Below are 14407 nucleotides of genomic sequence, written 5' to 3'. Positions count from 1 at the left end.
CTCATGTTGTCCCTCTGTGATTTACTTTGTGCATGTTGGTCTCTGGTGTGTTCAGCTGAATGTGTGTGTGTGTGTGTGTGTGGTCAGTAAATGTGTGTGTTCTGCTTGCAGCCCGCTGTCAGCTGGACGTTGATTTCGGTTTCCAGTGTACCGACTTTGTCCAGCGGTGGTTCTTTGACAGAACCGTCGCTGCATGCTCCCCCTTCTGGTTCGGCGGCTGTGGCGGCAACGCCAACCGCTTTAGTTCGGAGCATGAATGTTTCCGGACGTGTGGCGTCCAGAGTAAGTCCAGCCTGACCGTCACCGGCCCGCTCTCATCCATCTCTGCTTCCGTGTTTCTGTGTAACGCGGTGAGCGAAGGGACCGGCTTCAGCAAGGAGCCATTCGTTACAGAGGAAACAATTCACAGCAATATTTTGGTTGCTAAATATTTATTTATCCAAATTAAATGTTTAGCTGGACAAAGTTACGCTTTCAAGATAAATATTTAGGTTCCTAGCTAAGTAACTAGCATAATATCTAGCTAGCTAGCAATATATTTTGTTTGAAAAAAAATATTAATTTGCAGATAAGTATCTTGTTTGCTCACTAAACATTTAGCTCTAAAATAAATCTTTAATTTCTAAACTAAATATTCTGCTTGTTGCTAGCAGCTAGACTAACTTAGCTAAGCTAACAAGCTTAACTAGCAAGCTAAATACTTTCTAATACTTTGGATCAGTATTTTCCATCCTTCTTCCTCTAACTGCTGGTCAGGGGTCAGGGATTAAGGGTCAGGGTCCAGGCTGATGGTTCTCTTCTTCCCGGTCCCACTGTCCAACACGTCCAGATCTTTGAGCCACTTTGTTTGATCCTTCTGACCCGGTGCTGCGTCTTCACGGGTCCCTGGAGGATTCAGCCACTCAGCAAACTCTGCACTGGGGCAACTCTGTGGCGCCCTCCTCAGGAAGAGACGTGGACGTCCTGAAGCTTGTCTGCAGCTGAACCTCAGTTCTTGTTGATCGAGAGCAGAGCTTCTCAGATTTCTGATTATTTAGACATTTCTTGTATATTTTTAGACTCAGAATTTTGTGTCTAATTACATATTAGCAGTAATCCAACATGTAATTGATGAAAAGAGTTACTATTGATCACATTGTATTGTTTTAGTTATAATTTAACATAATTCAAAGAGGGAGACAGTATGTTGAATTGTGGTGTTGTACCAAATTACACCACAGGGTGGCGGTGCTTCCCCTGCCAGCTCTTACATGAAGAAGCAGTAAATAATGGAATTTAGTTCAATTCCAGGTTTCCAACGTTCACCAAAAACTTGGAAATGATCCCATAATGTTTTCATAGTTAAACATTTGTTATTCCATTAACCAGTCTGACATAGACGACGTTTGAGAGCGAAATGACTGTATTAGCATTTTGGTGCTAATATGCTAGTTGCTAAGGGCTAAACTGTTAGCAGTGATTGTAGCGGCCCGATTATCTGCTACTGAGGCATAAAATAATGTCAGAAATGAAGACATTCAGTGAGAAAAACATTCTTCACTGTGTTAAAAGTTAAACATCTGATGTCACTTTGGTGTTCAGGCTCTTGTTGAAATTCAAACAACTTTATGTGGCAGATAGTTTATTGTAAAAGCTCAGCTCAGGGGCCCCAGGCTGAGAAACCATGGAAGGTCTCGGCTCCTCAGCTCTTGATCTGAGCCGGTCGACTCTGGAATCCTGGAGAAATGTTAGGATGCAGAAGAAGAACCCGTAACATGTTGACATGGTTTCCTCCTTCCTAACGTCTGCATGAAGCTGAGCTCAGGTTGCTGTAGATGTTTGTTTCCTGTAGATCTGACCTGTTCTGATCTGTTTTCCCTCTCAGATCCTAACAAGAGGCAGCAGCCGGAGATCATGGTCTTCTCTAAAGGTGATCACTCGCTCCTCAGCCTCCAGGTGATCCATCAGAGCTGCAGGTGGAAAAGGTTCAGCAGCTTAGCTTTAGCTTTAGCTGGTGTGTAGATGTCCTGATGGATCGCTCCTGGTGACCTCTCCAGAACCGTTGCTCTTCCATTCTTCCAGTCAGGTGTTGGAGTCGTTCTTCTTCTTCTCTCCGTGCAGACGCCTGCCTCCAGCGCCAGGACCCCGGCGGCTGCCAGGACTACGCCATGATGTGGTTCTTCGACACCGTTCAGAACGAGTGCATCCGGTTCTGGTACGGCGGCTGCGACGGTAACGCTAACCGCTTCGAGACTCAAGAGGAGTGCGAGAACCTGTGTCTGACGCACATCCGGTGAGGAGGTCAAAGGTCGTGGCCGGAGAGGAAATCGCAGGACTTGATGTCACCAGAAGGAGGCGCTTTCTTCTTCCTGATGGACTACAGGACCCCTGAAGGGTCACACTCAGGAGGTTCTTCCAGGTTTCCCAGCTAACGTTCCCTCTGACCCGTTTGTGAAGACTTTTGATCACCACATCTGGATTTACCTCCAGCAGCTGTTCCTCCTTCAAACCCGGATGTTCCCGTTCCCAACATGATGATTGACACCAGAACCGATTCTTCCCGTTCAGGAACTTCATCGGTTCAGTTTCAGCTGCAGGGAGAACCGGACCGGTCCTGAAAGTGGCACCGTCTCCAGAACTTTACCCCTCCTGTCCAGACTGATCCAGGGATAATCCAGAGGTGGTGAGCAGACGATCCGGATCCCTCTGGGTTCTGTCCATAGGTCCAGATCCAAACCGACCTTTCCTGGAACCGTGAAGTTTGTCTTGGGAACCTTAGTTGGGAAAAGCTCCTCAGCTTGGAAACAGAAAACTCTGAGTGACCCTTCAGGGCCTCCGTAGAACTCCCATTGGACCGACCCGGTTCTGCTCGTCCTTGGATCAGGTGCTATTTTTATGAAAGTGGGTCGATCCGGATCAACGGTCACAATGTTTGAAGTTTCTGTAAAGTGTTTTAGCAAAACAGCAGCGCCCCCTTCAGGCTTTTCCTGATGCACCCCCTGCTGGTGGAAATATGTAACAACATTTAAATTCATGTCAAAATCTGAAACCAATAATCTATAAATATCTTTAATAGAAAATGTTCCCAAAGGTTCTGGAGCAGGCCCGGTTCTTCCTCAGGGATCGGTCAAACGCTAGAGACAAACTCTCTCCTCCAAGCCAGTCAGAACCAGAACCTACCTGCTGTTGCCTGGTAACAACAGATCTTCTTGGTCTCAAACAGCTGGTTCTGGTTCTGATCCACCTGGCTGACGGGTCAGAAGCGGAACCGCAGAACCGTTCAGGAACCGGGTCTGAGTTTAGAACCCGTCAGTGACTGTCCAAACATCCTGACAGGTTCTGTTCATACCAGAACCAGAACCATGAGAACCTGTGATGTAACGGCTGCAGAAACCCAAATAAACGAACCAGAACCGGTTCATATGAAGCTCCACTGACTCAGCCTCATGTTGGATGATTGTTAAATGTAGGTTGGATGGTTGTTGGATGTAGGTTGGATGGTTGTTGGATCTAGGTTGGATGGCTGTTGGACGTAGGTTGAATGGTTGTTGGATGTAGGTTGGATGGCTGTTGGACGTAGGTTGGATGTCTGGTGTTAAATGTAGGTTGGATGGTTGTTGGATGTAGGTTGGATGTCTGGTTGTTGGATGTAGGTTGGATGGCTGTTGGATGTAGGTTGGATGGCTGTTGGATGTAGGTTGGATGGCTGTTGGATGTAGGTTGGATGGCTGCTGGATGCTCATTTCCTGACTAAGCAGCAGCTTCGTCCCTATGCTAATCCAACATGGCCGCCTCTGTAATCAGGTTGTCTTTATTTATCATGTGAAGAATTCAGTTTAAAATTGGACTTTCAAAGTAAATCTCACAGATTCTCTTCAAAATAAGAGTCTGGCTTCTTTATTAAATATGAATGACCTGGAAAGAAGGAAATGGGATTTAATTTCTCTTGAAAATGGTTCTGAATTATTCCAGAACCAGTTTCACGTCAGTTAGACAAAACAAAGCGACTCATGATGAACAGAACCAGAACCGGGTCGAGCTGCTGGGGGTCTCTTTAAACGGAACCCAGATGGTGATGACGACATGCAGAACCAAGACGTCCGGATCAACATCGAGACCGGACCTTCAGGTGAGTCCGAACCCGTCTCATTCACTGGTCTGATTGGTTAGACCAGAACCAGAACCGGGTCCATCCACAGTTGCATTAGGATGAAGCAGGAGAGGAAGAGGAAGTCTGATGTCAGGAAAACCCTTCAAAATAAAAGTCGGTCCACATCTTCACTTCCACACTTTGACTATGCCGTCTCTGGACGAGGTGACGATGAAGCCCTGCGTCGTCTGGAAGGTGGCGATGTCGGTGATGATGTCATGATGGCCGACAGGAAGTGACTCCAGGCCGCGGCGAGGCGAGTCCTCGGCGGCGCCGCTCTTCTGTTTGCTGTGGATCTCCTGCAGGGACGGGAGGAAGGAGACATGATGGCCGCTCTGTGTGTGTGTGTGTGTGTGTGTGTGTGTGTGTACTTGTTTTCCTGCATAAGCAGGGCCTCCTTCACCAGTTTCACCCACAAACTGAGGTCATTGTGGGAAGTGGGGACGTTTCTCTGGTCCCGTTTTCTCAGATTTACTGCGCTCTGTAACAGTTAGCTCTAGAAGTATGGACCTTTTAATGTAATTTTCTGTTTTTGAAGATTAAATTTTTGCAAATTTAGAGTGATGTCAGCCCACCCAGGAACTACCATCAGGTTTCACAAGCTGCTGTTTAATCAACTTTGGTATAAAAAAAATTGGAGATTTGCCCAGCTGGGAGTAAGGAGTGATTTCAGTTTTGATTTGAGTTCCCTTTACCTGAACCACTTCGGTTCCCTCGATGATCTTACGGCTGTAGAGGACAGACGGACAGTGCAGCGAGTCGTGGGCTCCTCCCGCCACGATGTACGACCGCTCCGGGTACGCCAGGTCCCAGAACCTGAACAGAACCAGGCAGTGAAAACAGAACCTGAACAGAACCACCTGGTTAAAAGCTGCTGCGGTTTGAATTGTTCTCTGCAGAATCTGGTTGTCTATGCTGTGAAGACTGGGACCAGGACTGGTTCTGGTGGTCCATATGGTTCTGATTAGATTACTCTGTGCAGTCTTTAAAGAGCAGCAGCTGCAGAACTTCCGACCCGGTTCTAATTAAACCCTCAGACAGTTTTGAGGAGCAGAAGAGGCTCCAACAACCGAAACATTTCCCTTTTGGACTCCAGCTCGACATCCACACGTCGATCTGGGACCATCAGAGCAACGTCGGAACCGGCCGGTTCGATGTTCTAGTCTGATCTCTACGGATCCAGAGGTTCTGCTCACCTGATCCTCATGTCGGACCCGGCCGTCAGCAGCAGAGGGTTCCCGTCGGCCGGGCTGCAGTAGATTCCGTGGACGCTGTGAGGAGACGGCTGCAACACAAAGCAAGACGTCAGAACCGCTGCAGGACCGGACCCGGACCCAGAACCGGACCAACCTGCATCTCAGAGAGCGGCGGGGCAGAGCTGGCCCACAGCGTGAACTTCCTGTCCCCGGTCTCCATGTCCCAGATGGACACCTCGTTGTTCCCCTGGACGGCTGCAGAGACACAGACAGGCGGTGAGACGGGTTCTCCTTCGGACCGACCCGGTTCTGACGCGGCGCCGACCTGCGATCACAGACGACTGGTACAGCGGGTGCATGAGTAGCCGGCGGACCCGGGCCCGGGCCGGGTGGGAGTGGTTGGAGATGGGGAGCTGGAACCGCATATCCCAGCAGGCCATGGTGCCGCTGCTGGTACCTGGGGGGAGAAACAAAGCGGCTCGGTCACCAGGGAAACGGACCAGAACCAGGAAGGCTCCAGGACCGGGACGGACCCAGGCAGAGCCAGCACTGGTGCACGTCCACGCTGAAGGAGGTGATGAGGCCGAGCCGCAGGTCGTGCCGCAGCGTCCAGGCGTTGCAGTTGGAGCGCAGGTCCCAGCCCACCAGGCCGCCGTTCACCGTGGCGTAGGCCAGCACCGACTGGGCGCCGCAGTGGAAGTGGTGGACGTCCACAGCACAGCCATCTTCCTGCAGGTCCAGAGTCCTGGAACCAGACAGCAGAACGCCTTTAACCCTCCAGACGTCAGAGGAAAACGCTCATTTGTGTTTTTTATTTTCAGCCATTTTGGATCTGATGTCTCAGGTCCTTAAAGCAGCAAAACATCGGCACTTATTTACTCCTTATCGTTTGGCAGGAAGCAAACACTCATCCTGACGTAATCGCTCACTTGAGAAGAATCATTTATTGATTTAATGTTTGTGCAGCAGGTGGCGCTACCTGAGTAAAGCTGCAATGAAGCAGCAGTAGTGAAGCATCGCTGCCGGATAAGAAAATCATTTTTGGGTTTTACTTATAATGTGTCAAAGTTTTGTGTAGCTTCTGCTGATGAGCTAACAGGGCAGCTAATGTTTCACTTAGCATTTCTGCTAACTGAAAACCTTCATCTTTACCTAAACGATTTTTTCCAGCTAAACTCTGAAACGCTAATTTACTGGGCTGTTTTGTAAACTTTCAGCTTAATTAAGTTTGACATCTGTGTTAAAGTACCTGGATGTTTAAGTTCAGTCTCTTATTCTGAAGTTCTGTTTCCTGCGGAGCAGCAATGATGTTTATTATTATATAAAATCAAAACTCCACAACAATAAAACTGAAGCCAGGAGTGAAAGGTTTGATCCGGAGGTCGGGTGTAACTGCACATGTAGCGTTCTGTGGGTTTCAACATGGTTAAAATTAGAGCTTTAGCGTTAGCTTCCACTACAGTGGAGCAATATGAATGTGTCGAACTGACCTTTAGAGGGTTCAGACCCTAAAAATATTCATATATATTCATATATAACTGAACATTTCAGACTGAAGGAGTTTTAAGACTGATTTAATGAGGTTAAAAATAATAATTAGATCATTTTAGCAGCAGGTGTTTGTGTCCTGACGGCTAATACCATCTCCATGTAGAGAGCATACTGGTTCTGGACCTTACTGGTTCTGGACCTTACTGGTTCTGGACCTTACCGGTTCTGGACCTTACCGGCTCTGGAACGGCTGAACTTTGGGAGATTTGGGAGGCTTGTTGGCTTCCACGGCCAGCAGCTGGATGGATCCGTTATCGGACGCCACGGCTAAATAATGCGAGCCTTGGCAGAAGGTCAGTGTCTTCACGTGACCCCCGATACGGGAGTAGGTCAGCACGGACCTGTAGGGACACGGAGAGAAGGTCCGGATCATTCAGAACCGCTCCGCAGGAATGGAAGGGTCATGTTCTGTCTGTAGGAGGCAGCGGTGAGTCTGGAGGTTCCCACCTGGTGGTGGTGGTCTTGCCCTCCATCTTCTGACTGTCCCAGACTTTGACTGAGCCGTCGTTGGACGCTGTGGCGAAGATGGAGTGTTCGTCCGAGACGCGGATTCTGTTAACGGCTGCTTTGTGTTCGTGCAGGTGGGCCACCAGCAGACCCTTGGGGTGCCAGCCTGAAACAGAGCGCAGCCAGGCATCAGATGGCTGCGGCCGAACCGCAGCGCCCCCTGGCTAGAGGCCGAACCGCAGCGCCCCCTGGCTAGAGGCCGAACCGCAGCGCCCCTGGCTAGAGGCCGAACCGCAGCACCCCCTGGCTGCGGCCAGGTGTGCAGGTCTTACCTGGAGGAGGCGGCCGGCTCTCCCACTCGGCGCTCTCCATCATGTGCTTGGCCATGCGCTCGGCGCTGCACTGCTCCCTCTTCTGCTGCACCAGCTGCTGCAGCTCCGTCTTGCAGGTGTTGATGCGGCGCTGGTAGGGGGGGCCGCCGGCCGCCGCCTGCTGCACGGGCGGCGCCGGAGCCGCAGTCGACTTCCTGACCTGGTTACCGGAGCCGTCGGCGGACTGAGGGAGAGCAGGAAACATCTGCTTTAAAGATCATCACTGAACAGAACCGGAACAAACGGGTCGTGTTGCTCTGGTCCAGCCACACAGAGGAAGCGGTGGGGACGAACACGGGGAGTGGTCACTGTGGTGGGCTGGGTTACCGTGGTTACCGTGGTGGGCTGCGTGGCCGGCGGGTCCTGAGATCCAAACATGCTCTTCCACTCCTCGTTCATGGCCGAGTCCTGCTTGGTGTGTTTCCTCGCTGCTGGGACAAACAAGAGAACCTGATCAGAACCCGGTTCTGGTCCAGAGATCGGCCTACATGGACGCTGCCTGCTGTCCGTCTCATTATTGATCCAGAGATAATCAAACCGAGCAGAGCTCAGAACCAGAACAGAGACGCAGCAGGTTCTGGTGACTGATCTCCAGATCCATCAGAGTTGCCGCTGCAACCAGAACCACAAGAACCAGATCGGAACCGTTTCCCACCTCTCTTGTCGTCAGACTCGGTCTTGGGTTTGACCAGGTCCACCTGGCGGCCCGTGATGCCCAGCGTCCCCAGGTCGATGACCCCCGTCTGTCCGGCGTCCCCCAGGTGGCCCGCGTCCCCCATGTTGGCCTTGGCCTTGTTGGACTTCAGCATGAAGTCTTTGAGAGCCAGAAGCTTGTCCTCCTCGGCCTCCGTCATGCCCTGGACCGACAGACGGGACAGGGAAAACGCTGAGGTTGGATTCATGAAAACAGGGGGAAGGTTGAAGTTCTGGGTCGGTTTGACCACAGAACCAGAACGTCTCTGTAGATCCGAGTCTGATCAGGAATCTGGAATAACGGGGAGTTCAGGACCGTTCTGGCTGAGCTCTGAAACACACTGAACCACAGTATGTAGAGAAAGCTAATGCTAACACACTACTAAGCTAATGCTAACGCGCTGCGTCATCCTGCTAGAGACTCTGCTGAGGAGCTGTCCTGACCTGCGACAGCAGCTTCTTCAGCAGCTGAGCGATGGCCGGGTCATCCGGATTCGGACACTCCGGGATGGAGCCGGATCTCTTCTTCTGCCGCAGCAGCAGGTGTCGGAACAGGCTGCCGATGTCTTTGGAGCGCAGGGCGTAGTCGAAGATGGAGCGGCTGACCGGCTCCTTCAGGACGCTCAGCAGGACCAGCTCCTTATCGATCTGAGAGGAGACGGACGCGTGAGGAGGGGGAGGGCCGGAAGGAGTGAGGAAGAGGAGGAGGAAGAGCAGAGCACGCACCTGGATGATGGGCTGGGTGACAAACGGGGTCAGGTGAGGCATCAGCTTGCAGTAGACGTCGGCCACGTTGAGGTGCTGCGCCACCACAGTGATGAAGCCCACGGCGCCGTAGCGGATCCACAGGTTGGGGTGGCACAGGAAGGGAGCTACGGCAAGCAGAGCGGGACAAGTTAGAGCCGCGAGACAGAGGGGCGTGGCCAGGTGTGGAGCGGTAAGCAGGGCTGTAGGAAGCACCGATCTCAGCTTTCCAACTGTCGCTTTATCAGCATTTGTGACCTTGAAGAGACTTTGTTTTGTTTTCTAAAGCAGCGATGAATTTTTTCAGCTCAGCTGCGATGCGGAGCGGAGAGGAGCCGCCATCTTACCGATGTCACCGACGAACTCGTAGATGTGCGGTTTCTGCAGCAGCCCCAGCTGGCACATGCAGGTCAGCGCGTTCAGAGCTTTGAAGATGACGAACTCCTCAGTGTCGCTCAGTCCCTGCTGCAGCAGCGGCTTCAGGATGGACGAGCTCTGCCAGCCCACGTACGCCGCCACACCTTCAACATGACACAGCGTTAGTAAGCAGCCAGGCGCCGCCGCCACTGCGCCGCCGCCAGATCCTCACCCACGATGCTGTCGAAGAACGCCCCCCGCAGGTGCCAGTCGTTCTTGTCGTTCAGGAAGGTGATCATGTGGGACAGCAGCACGTCGTTGGCCTTCTGCCTGCCGAAGAACACGCAGAGCCGCGTGATGCCGTTCTCCATCAGCGTCTGCTTCACGATGTTCTCCGAGTCGCTGAGCAGCGTCACAACCTTCTGCTGCACCATCTCATGCAGCGCCTGCAGCTCTGAGGGTCACAAACACACAACGGCAGGTCAGCGTGGCTAACGGGGCGAGGCTAACAGGGCGTGGTAACGGCACGTGGCTAAAGGCACGTGGCTAAAGAGATGTGGCGAGGCATCACCTGAGTCGTAGTTCTCGTTGGGGTGGCTGCTCTCCTCGGCGTCCTCTCCGCCCGGATCCTGCTCCGTGTTCACGTTGTTCTCCTGCACCAGCTCCAGGAAGCGCAGCGCGCTCTCTGCCAGGTGAGCGATGTTCTCTACGCAGCGGGAGACAAACATGGAGACCTGAGACGCGGCTGGGAGCCGGGACTGCGTTGCGGTCTGCAGCACAGACCTGCGTAGGCCAGCCTGACGATGGTGGCGTCGTCCTGGGCCAGGTGAGCGATGCCGGGCAGCACGTACTCTGGGTAGATGTTCACATCGTTCCTTGGAACCTGCTTCACCAGCGCCAGCACCTTGGTGAGCGTGCGCACGGCCTGGGCGCGTACACGGGGAACCGGGTCATTGCAGAAGTGCAGCAGGTACGGCGTGATGCGGTCCAGCAGGATGTCGACGCCCAGCCGCGGCGCCAGGTGCAGGACGAGCTCCAGCGCCGCCAGCTTGGAGTCGCAGGAGTGCAGCGTCTGCAGGCAGGAAGTGATGACGGAGACGAGCACCACGAGGCCCTGCTCCTCCTGGCAGGAAGAGGAGGAGCCTGGAGGAGAGGCGGGCCGTCAGACAGGAACAGGAAGTGCGGCGTCAGGAAGCGGACGGGCTCACCTCCCCGCAGGTTCAGCAGGATGTTGTCCAGATCCTTTCGGATCACCAGGACGCGCTCGTCTGCGGACTGGAACGTCTCCTTGGCGAACTGAGCCATGTAGGGCTGCAGGAAGCTGTAGAAGATGTCGGGGAACGCTTTTCCTCTCTGCAGCTTCAGATGCTCCTCGGCAGAAAGACGCTTCTCCGGCTCGCGCTGAACCATCTGGGCCACCTGCGGGACAAGATGGAGGCTCCAACCTGCTGACTCAGCTCCACTTTCGCTGTTTCACAACAAACTAACCACAAATCTAAAGATTCAAGAATGCAACTAGCGAGAAAACAAACAACTTTGTTGCGTTTATAGAGACTTTATGCATGAAGAGAAAAACCCTCAGCATTTAGCTCATCTGCAGAAAAAAGCTGAAGTTTAGATTCTCCTGAAAGGCTTTTATTCCTGACAGAGAAGAAGAAGCAGCATCTGGGTTAAAGTTCCTCCCTGCAGAACCCTGGAGGAAACTTCTGGGTCACATCAACAGAACAAGAACACGAAGGCCTGGAGGAGCTTTCCTCTCAGATCACCATGAAGGGACAGAAACCTTCGGGTCAGGCATGCTGATGTGACCTTTGACCCTGAACTAAACCATTGGGACCAGCCTGGAACCCAGTCAGACCTTCTACACCTGGCCTGTATGGGATCAGAACCGGCCCGTGCCTACCAGCTCGCGGATGCTCTGGTCCTCGATCTTCAGCAAGACCTGCTCGGCCTGGAAGTGTCCCTTGCGGTAGGCCAGCAGCTGGGACAGGTCGAAGAGCGGGACGCCCTCGGTGAAAAGCTCGGCGATCACGCAGCCTGGAACACACACACACACACACACATTCCCGTTCAGCATCCAGCCGGGCCTCCAGGCCTCGGCCTTTCTCGTCGGGTCCGTACCTGCAGAGAAGATGTCCATGGCCGGCCGCAGCTCACCCCGGCTGCGCTGGTTGTTGCTGGTCAGGTCCACCAGCGGCGTGTTTTGGTCGCTCTCTGTGGTGAACATGCTGCCGTCCACGAACCTCTCGGGGGCGATGTAGCACGTCCGGCGCCTGGACGTGTCGAAGAAGTAGTTGAAGTCGGCGGGGTTGTCCTCGGGCAGATAAGTGGGCTTGAAGCTGGCGAAGTCGGTGAGCAGCACCCAGTTCCAGCCGGTCACCATCACGTTCTCCGTCTTGATGTCGCCGTGGCGGACGCCGGCCTTGTGCGCCTGGTCCACAGCGGTGAGGATCTGGAAGGCGATCCAGCGCTTCTCCACGTTGTTGAGGAAGGGCCGCGTGCTGATCCGATCGTACAAATTGTCCCGGACGAACTGACGGAACAAGATAGCGGCCTTCTCTGTCAGGGATGTCTTCTGGAAGGGCAGGCAGTTCTGGCAGGAGTGCAGGCGGATCTTCAGCTCCTCCAGCTCCTGCTTGTAGCTGGTGAGTGGCAGCGACGGGTCCTGGATGGCGAACACCTTGACCACCACCAGGCCCTCGCGGTGCTTGGCGCGCGCCACCTTGAAGAAGCGCGTGCTGCCCAGGCTCTTGTCGTACTCGTGGTCGTGGATGTCTGAGAAGTAGCTGTCCACGGAGAGGATCTGGGAGGGGGCGATGCCTGCCAGCTGGTTCCCCATCCTGCCGCCGCCGAGCCCGTCTGGGAGACAGACGCCATGGGTCACACACTTTACTGCAGCTTTACACACACTTTATAAAAGTAAAATCTGGACCTGCCTGGATGCTAATCTGGTCTTAATAGTTATGAGTTTTTCAATACAGTTTATTTTTATTTTGTGGTAACTATTTATCTAATTGAGTTAGTTTTTGCCAGATACTTTTAATAACATATTGTTTAGTTTTAGCTTAGTTTTTATTAGTTATTGTAGTAGTTTTAGTTTTTTCATACTTGATTTTTACAGCAATTGGGTAATAAATACTCAACAGAAGACTACATTTTTTACCGACAGCTAATTTACCGACAGCTGACATAAACAAACATCAGTTTGTAAGGCGAAAAAATTAAGTATATTATATCTGTAATTTTGTTTTAGCTTTAAAAAAAACTATAAAAATGATATGTTTAATTTGGTTTGTTTTAATTTTCTAAATCCATGATATAGTTCCAATTAGTTATAATTTTTCTCCATTATTTACCAAAGTTATTCATTTGAGTAAACATAAATGTTTTTTCAATTTCGGGTTTGTTAGTTTACATTAACTATAACAATTTTGATGCTAATCGGGTCATAATAGGAAACATTTCAGTATCTAATGTGAGATCTCTTTATCAAACACATTAACGTGAATCCAACATGTAACAAACTGATACAATGAAATGTGATTTTATTTATACCATCCTGAGGTTCTGACCACATTTTCTGTTTCTCAATCATATAAAAGATGAAGTTACTTTTGCATCTCTTTTTTCCTTCAACTCAACCTTCCTATAATATTCTTGGCTACTGCTCTCTGAACACCTCCGTGGTCGGAGGCTATCGGTGGTCGGCTCGATGGTTGGACTGAACCGAACATTTCTATATTAAATCCTTCAATATTTGTGCAATTCTATGATTAAATACTCAGAAGAAAATAAATATTTAGACGTAAATCAGAAAGAAATCCGTCCAGGTCCCTGATAGTTCCGACAGTTCAGCAGTTCTCCGGTTCCTCTCTGCGGAACCGGCTGTCAGGGTCCGCTCCGCCTCAAAACGCTCGTTTACCAATAAATATAAATAATTCGCAAACAAAAAGTGTGACTTTACCAGTTTACTTTCAGATGTTTTCGAGTTGCCGCAGATCACGTGACCGGTTCGCCGTTAGCTTTAGCTCGTTAGCATGAGCTAACCGTTTCTCCTTTTTCCGCCGGGGCTCTGATGCTAGCAGTGGCTAGGAGATGCTAGCTGCGTCAACCCGCGGGGCTTTAACTACTTCCGTTCCGCAGGCTTCACCATCTTCCGCTCCGTTTCGATTAGACTCCGGTAACCGTCAAAATGTGTTATTATGCCATAAAAACCCCAGACTGGACCACAAAGCTGAGCGGCCAGCCGAGTCCAGCTGTTGTTATGAATCCGGGTCACAGTAGATGTGTGCTGTGGCGCCCTCTGCTGGTCAGCATCTTTAGATCGTCTATTAGACAGATGAAGTACTCTGAGCTTAGACCAGAGGTCAGTGGAAGAGACTGGAGAGCATATGAATACAACATTTTGAGTTCTGTATGTGGTTTCAATAAAAATTAATATTGCATAAATAGTACGTTTGTATGGGTACACCATTATGAAACGCTTAGTCAAATCAAAGTATAATTTATGAGGACATTTAAAACTTCCGATTATCAGAATGTTGCATCAGCGAAAATAAGCTACAACTAATATGAAATATTACCAAATAAAATCACCTAAAACTAAAATAAAAATTCAAAGAAACAAATCTTGCGAACTAACAACCAGTGAATAAAGTTTTGATGTTTAAATTAATTCAAAAACAATTGATCCCAAAGAGAGAAATAAAGTTTATTTTTATAGCACATTTCAGCAACAAGGCAGTTCAAAGTGCTTTACGTGATAAAAACAGTCGATTGAGAAACCAGCAATTACATTTCAATGAGTGCCATCATGAAAAACATCATACACAAATATGTAGGTCAATGTTTCATTTATTATGGTTCAGGTGGGTTTGAAGGAACTCGGTGTTTCAGCTGTTTTACAGTTTTCTGGAATT

At 50.7% G+C, this 14407-nt stretch overlaps 2 protein-coding genes across 7 annotated transcripts in view; one reads left to right on the top strand and one right to left on the bottom strand.

The window, feature by feature from the left end:
* col6a6 (collagen type VI alpha 6 chain) overlaps positions 1-3410 on the top strand; it is a 43394-nt gene extending 39984 nt beyond the window's left edge. For 3 of the 4 annotated variants that reach the window (XM_023330448.1, XM_023330450.1, XM_023330447.1), the window contains 3 exons: positions 112-282; positions 1865-1909; positions 2101-3410. In XM_023330448.1, coding sequence (XP_023186216.1) covers positions 112-282; positions 1865-1909; positions 2101-2276 — 392 coding nt within the window. In that variant the 3' untranslated portion in view covers positions 2277-3410. The remainder of the gene's footprint in view (positions 1-111; positions 283-1864; positions 1910-2100) is intronic. The other variant, XM_023330449.1, reaches the window with a different exon arrangement.
* Positions 3411-3860: 450 nt separating this feature from the next.
* On the bottom strand, positions 3861-13764 carry pik3r4 (phosphoinositide-3-kinase regulatory subunit 4). 3 transcript variants are annotated; one of them, XM_023331160.1, is made up of 21 exons: positions 13453-13764; positions 11610-12347; positions 11392-11525; positions 10697-10907; positions 10272-10631; positions 10060-10194; positions 9721-9942; positions 9479-9652; positions 9114-9259; positions 8832-9035; positions 8350-8551; positions 8022-8125; positions 7656-7878; positions 7324-7489; positions 7053-7217; positions 5859-6070; positions 5651-5782; positions 5480-5580; positions 5326-5414; positions 4825-4945; positions 3861-4428 (listed from the first exon to the last, which is right to left on the bottom strand). In XM_023331160.1, exons 2-21 carry the CDS (start codon positions 12325-12327, stop codon positions 4258-4260), a joined length of 3990 nt encoding a protein of 1329 aa, XP_023186928.1. In that variant the 5' UTR covers positions 12328-12347; positions 13453-13764; the 3' UTR covers positions 3861-4257. The 3 variants fall into 3 exon arrangements, with proteins under 3 accessions (XP_023186928.1, XP_023186930.1, XP_023186929.1); XM_023331162.1 differs by having other exon boundaries at positions 8031-8125; XM_023331161.1 differs by having other exon boundaries at positions 8022-8122.
* Positions 13765-14407: the final 643 nt, after the last annotated feature.

This window comes from Xiphophorus maculatus, chromosome 3 (genome assembly GCF_002775205.1).
Source record: "Xiphophorus maculatus strain JP 163 A chromosome 3, X_maculatus-5.0-male, whole genome shotgun sequence".
Taxonomy (NCBI): domain Eukaryota; kingdom Metazoa; phylum Chordata; class Actinopteri; order Cyprinodontiformes; family Poeciliidae; genus Xiphophorus; species Xiphophorus maculatus.
This window is presented reverse-complemented; position numbering and strand designations above follow the sequence as displayed.

Excerpts from the sequence above, each read along its gene's own strand:
- pik3r4 (XM_023331160.1), bottom strand. The coding sequence starts at position 12,327 with ATGGGGAACCAGCTGGCAGGCATCGCCCCCTCCCAGATCCTCTCCGTG. Across the intron at positions 9,036-9,113 it reads TCACCCAGCCCATCATCCAG|ATCGATAAGGAGCTGGTCCT; the intron begins GTGCGTGCTCTG and ends GTCTCCTCTCAG. Across the intron at positions 5,581-5,650 it reads CCAGTCGTCTGTGATCGCAG|CCGTCCAGGGGAACAACGAG; the intron begins GTCGGCGCCGCG and ends GTGTCTCTGCAG.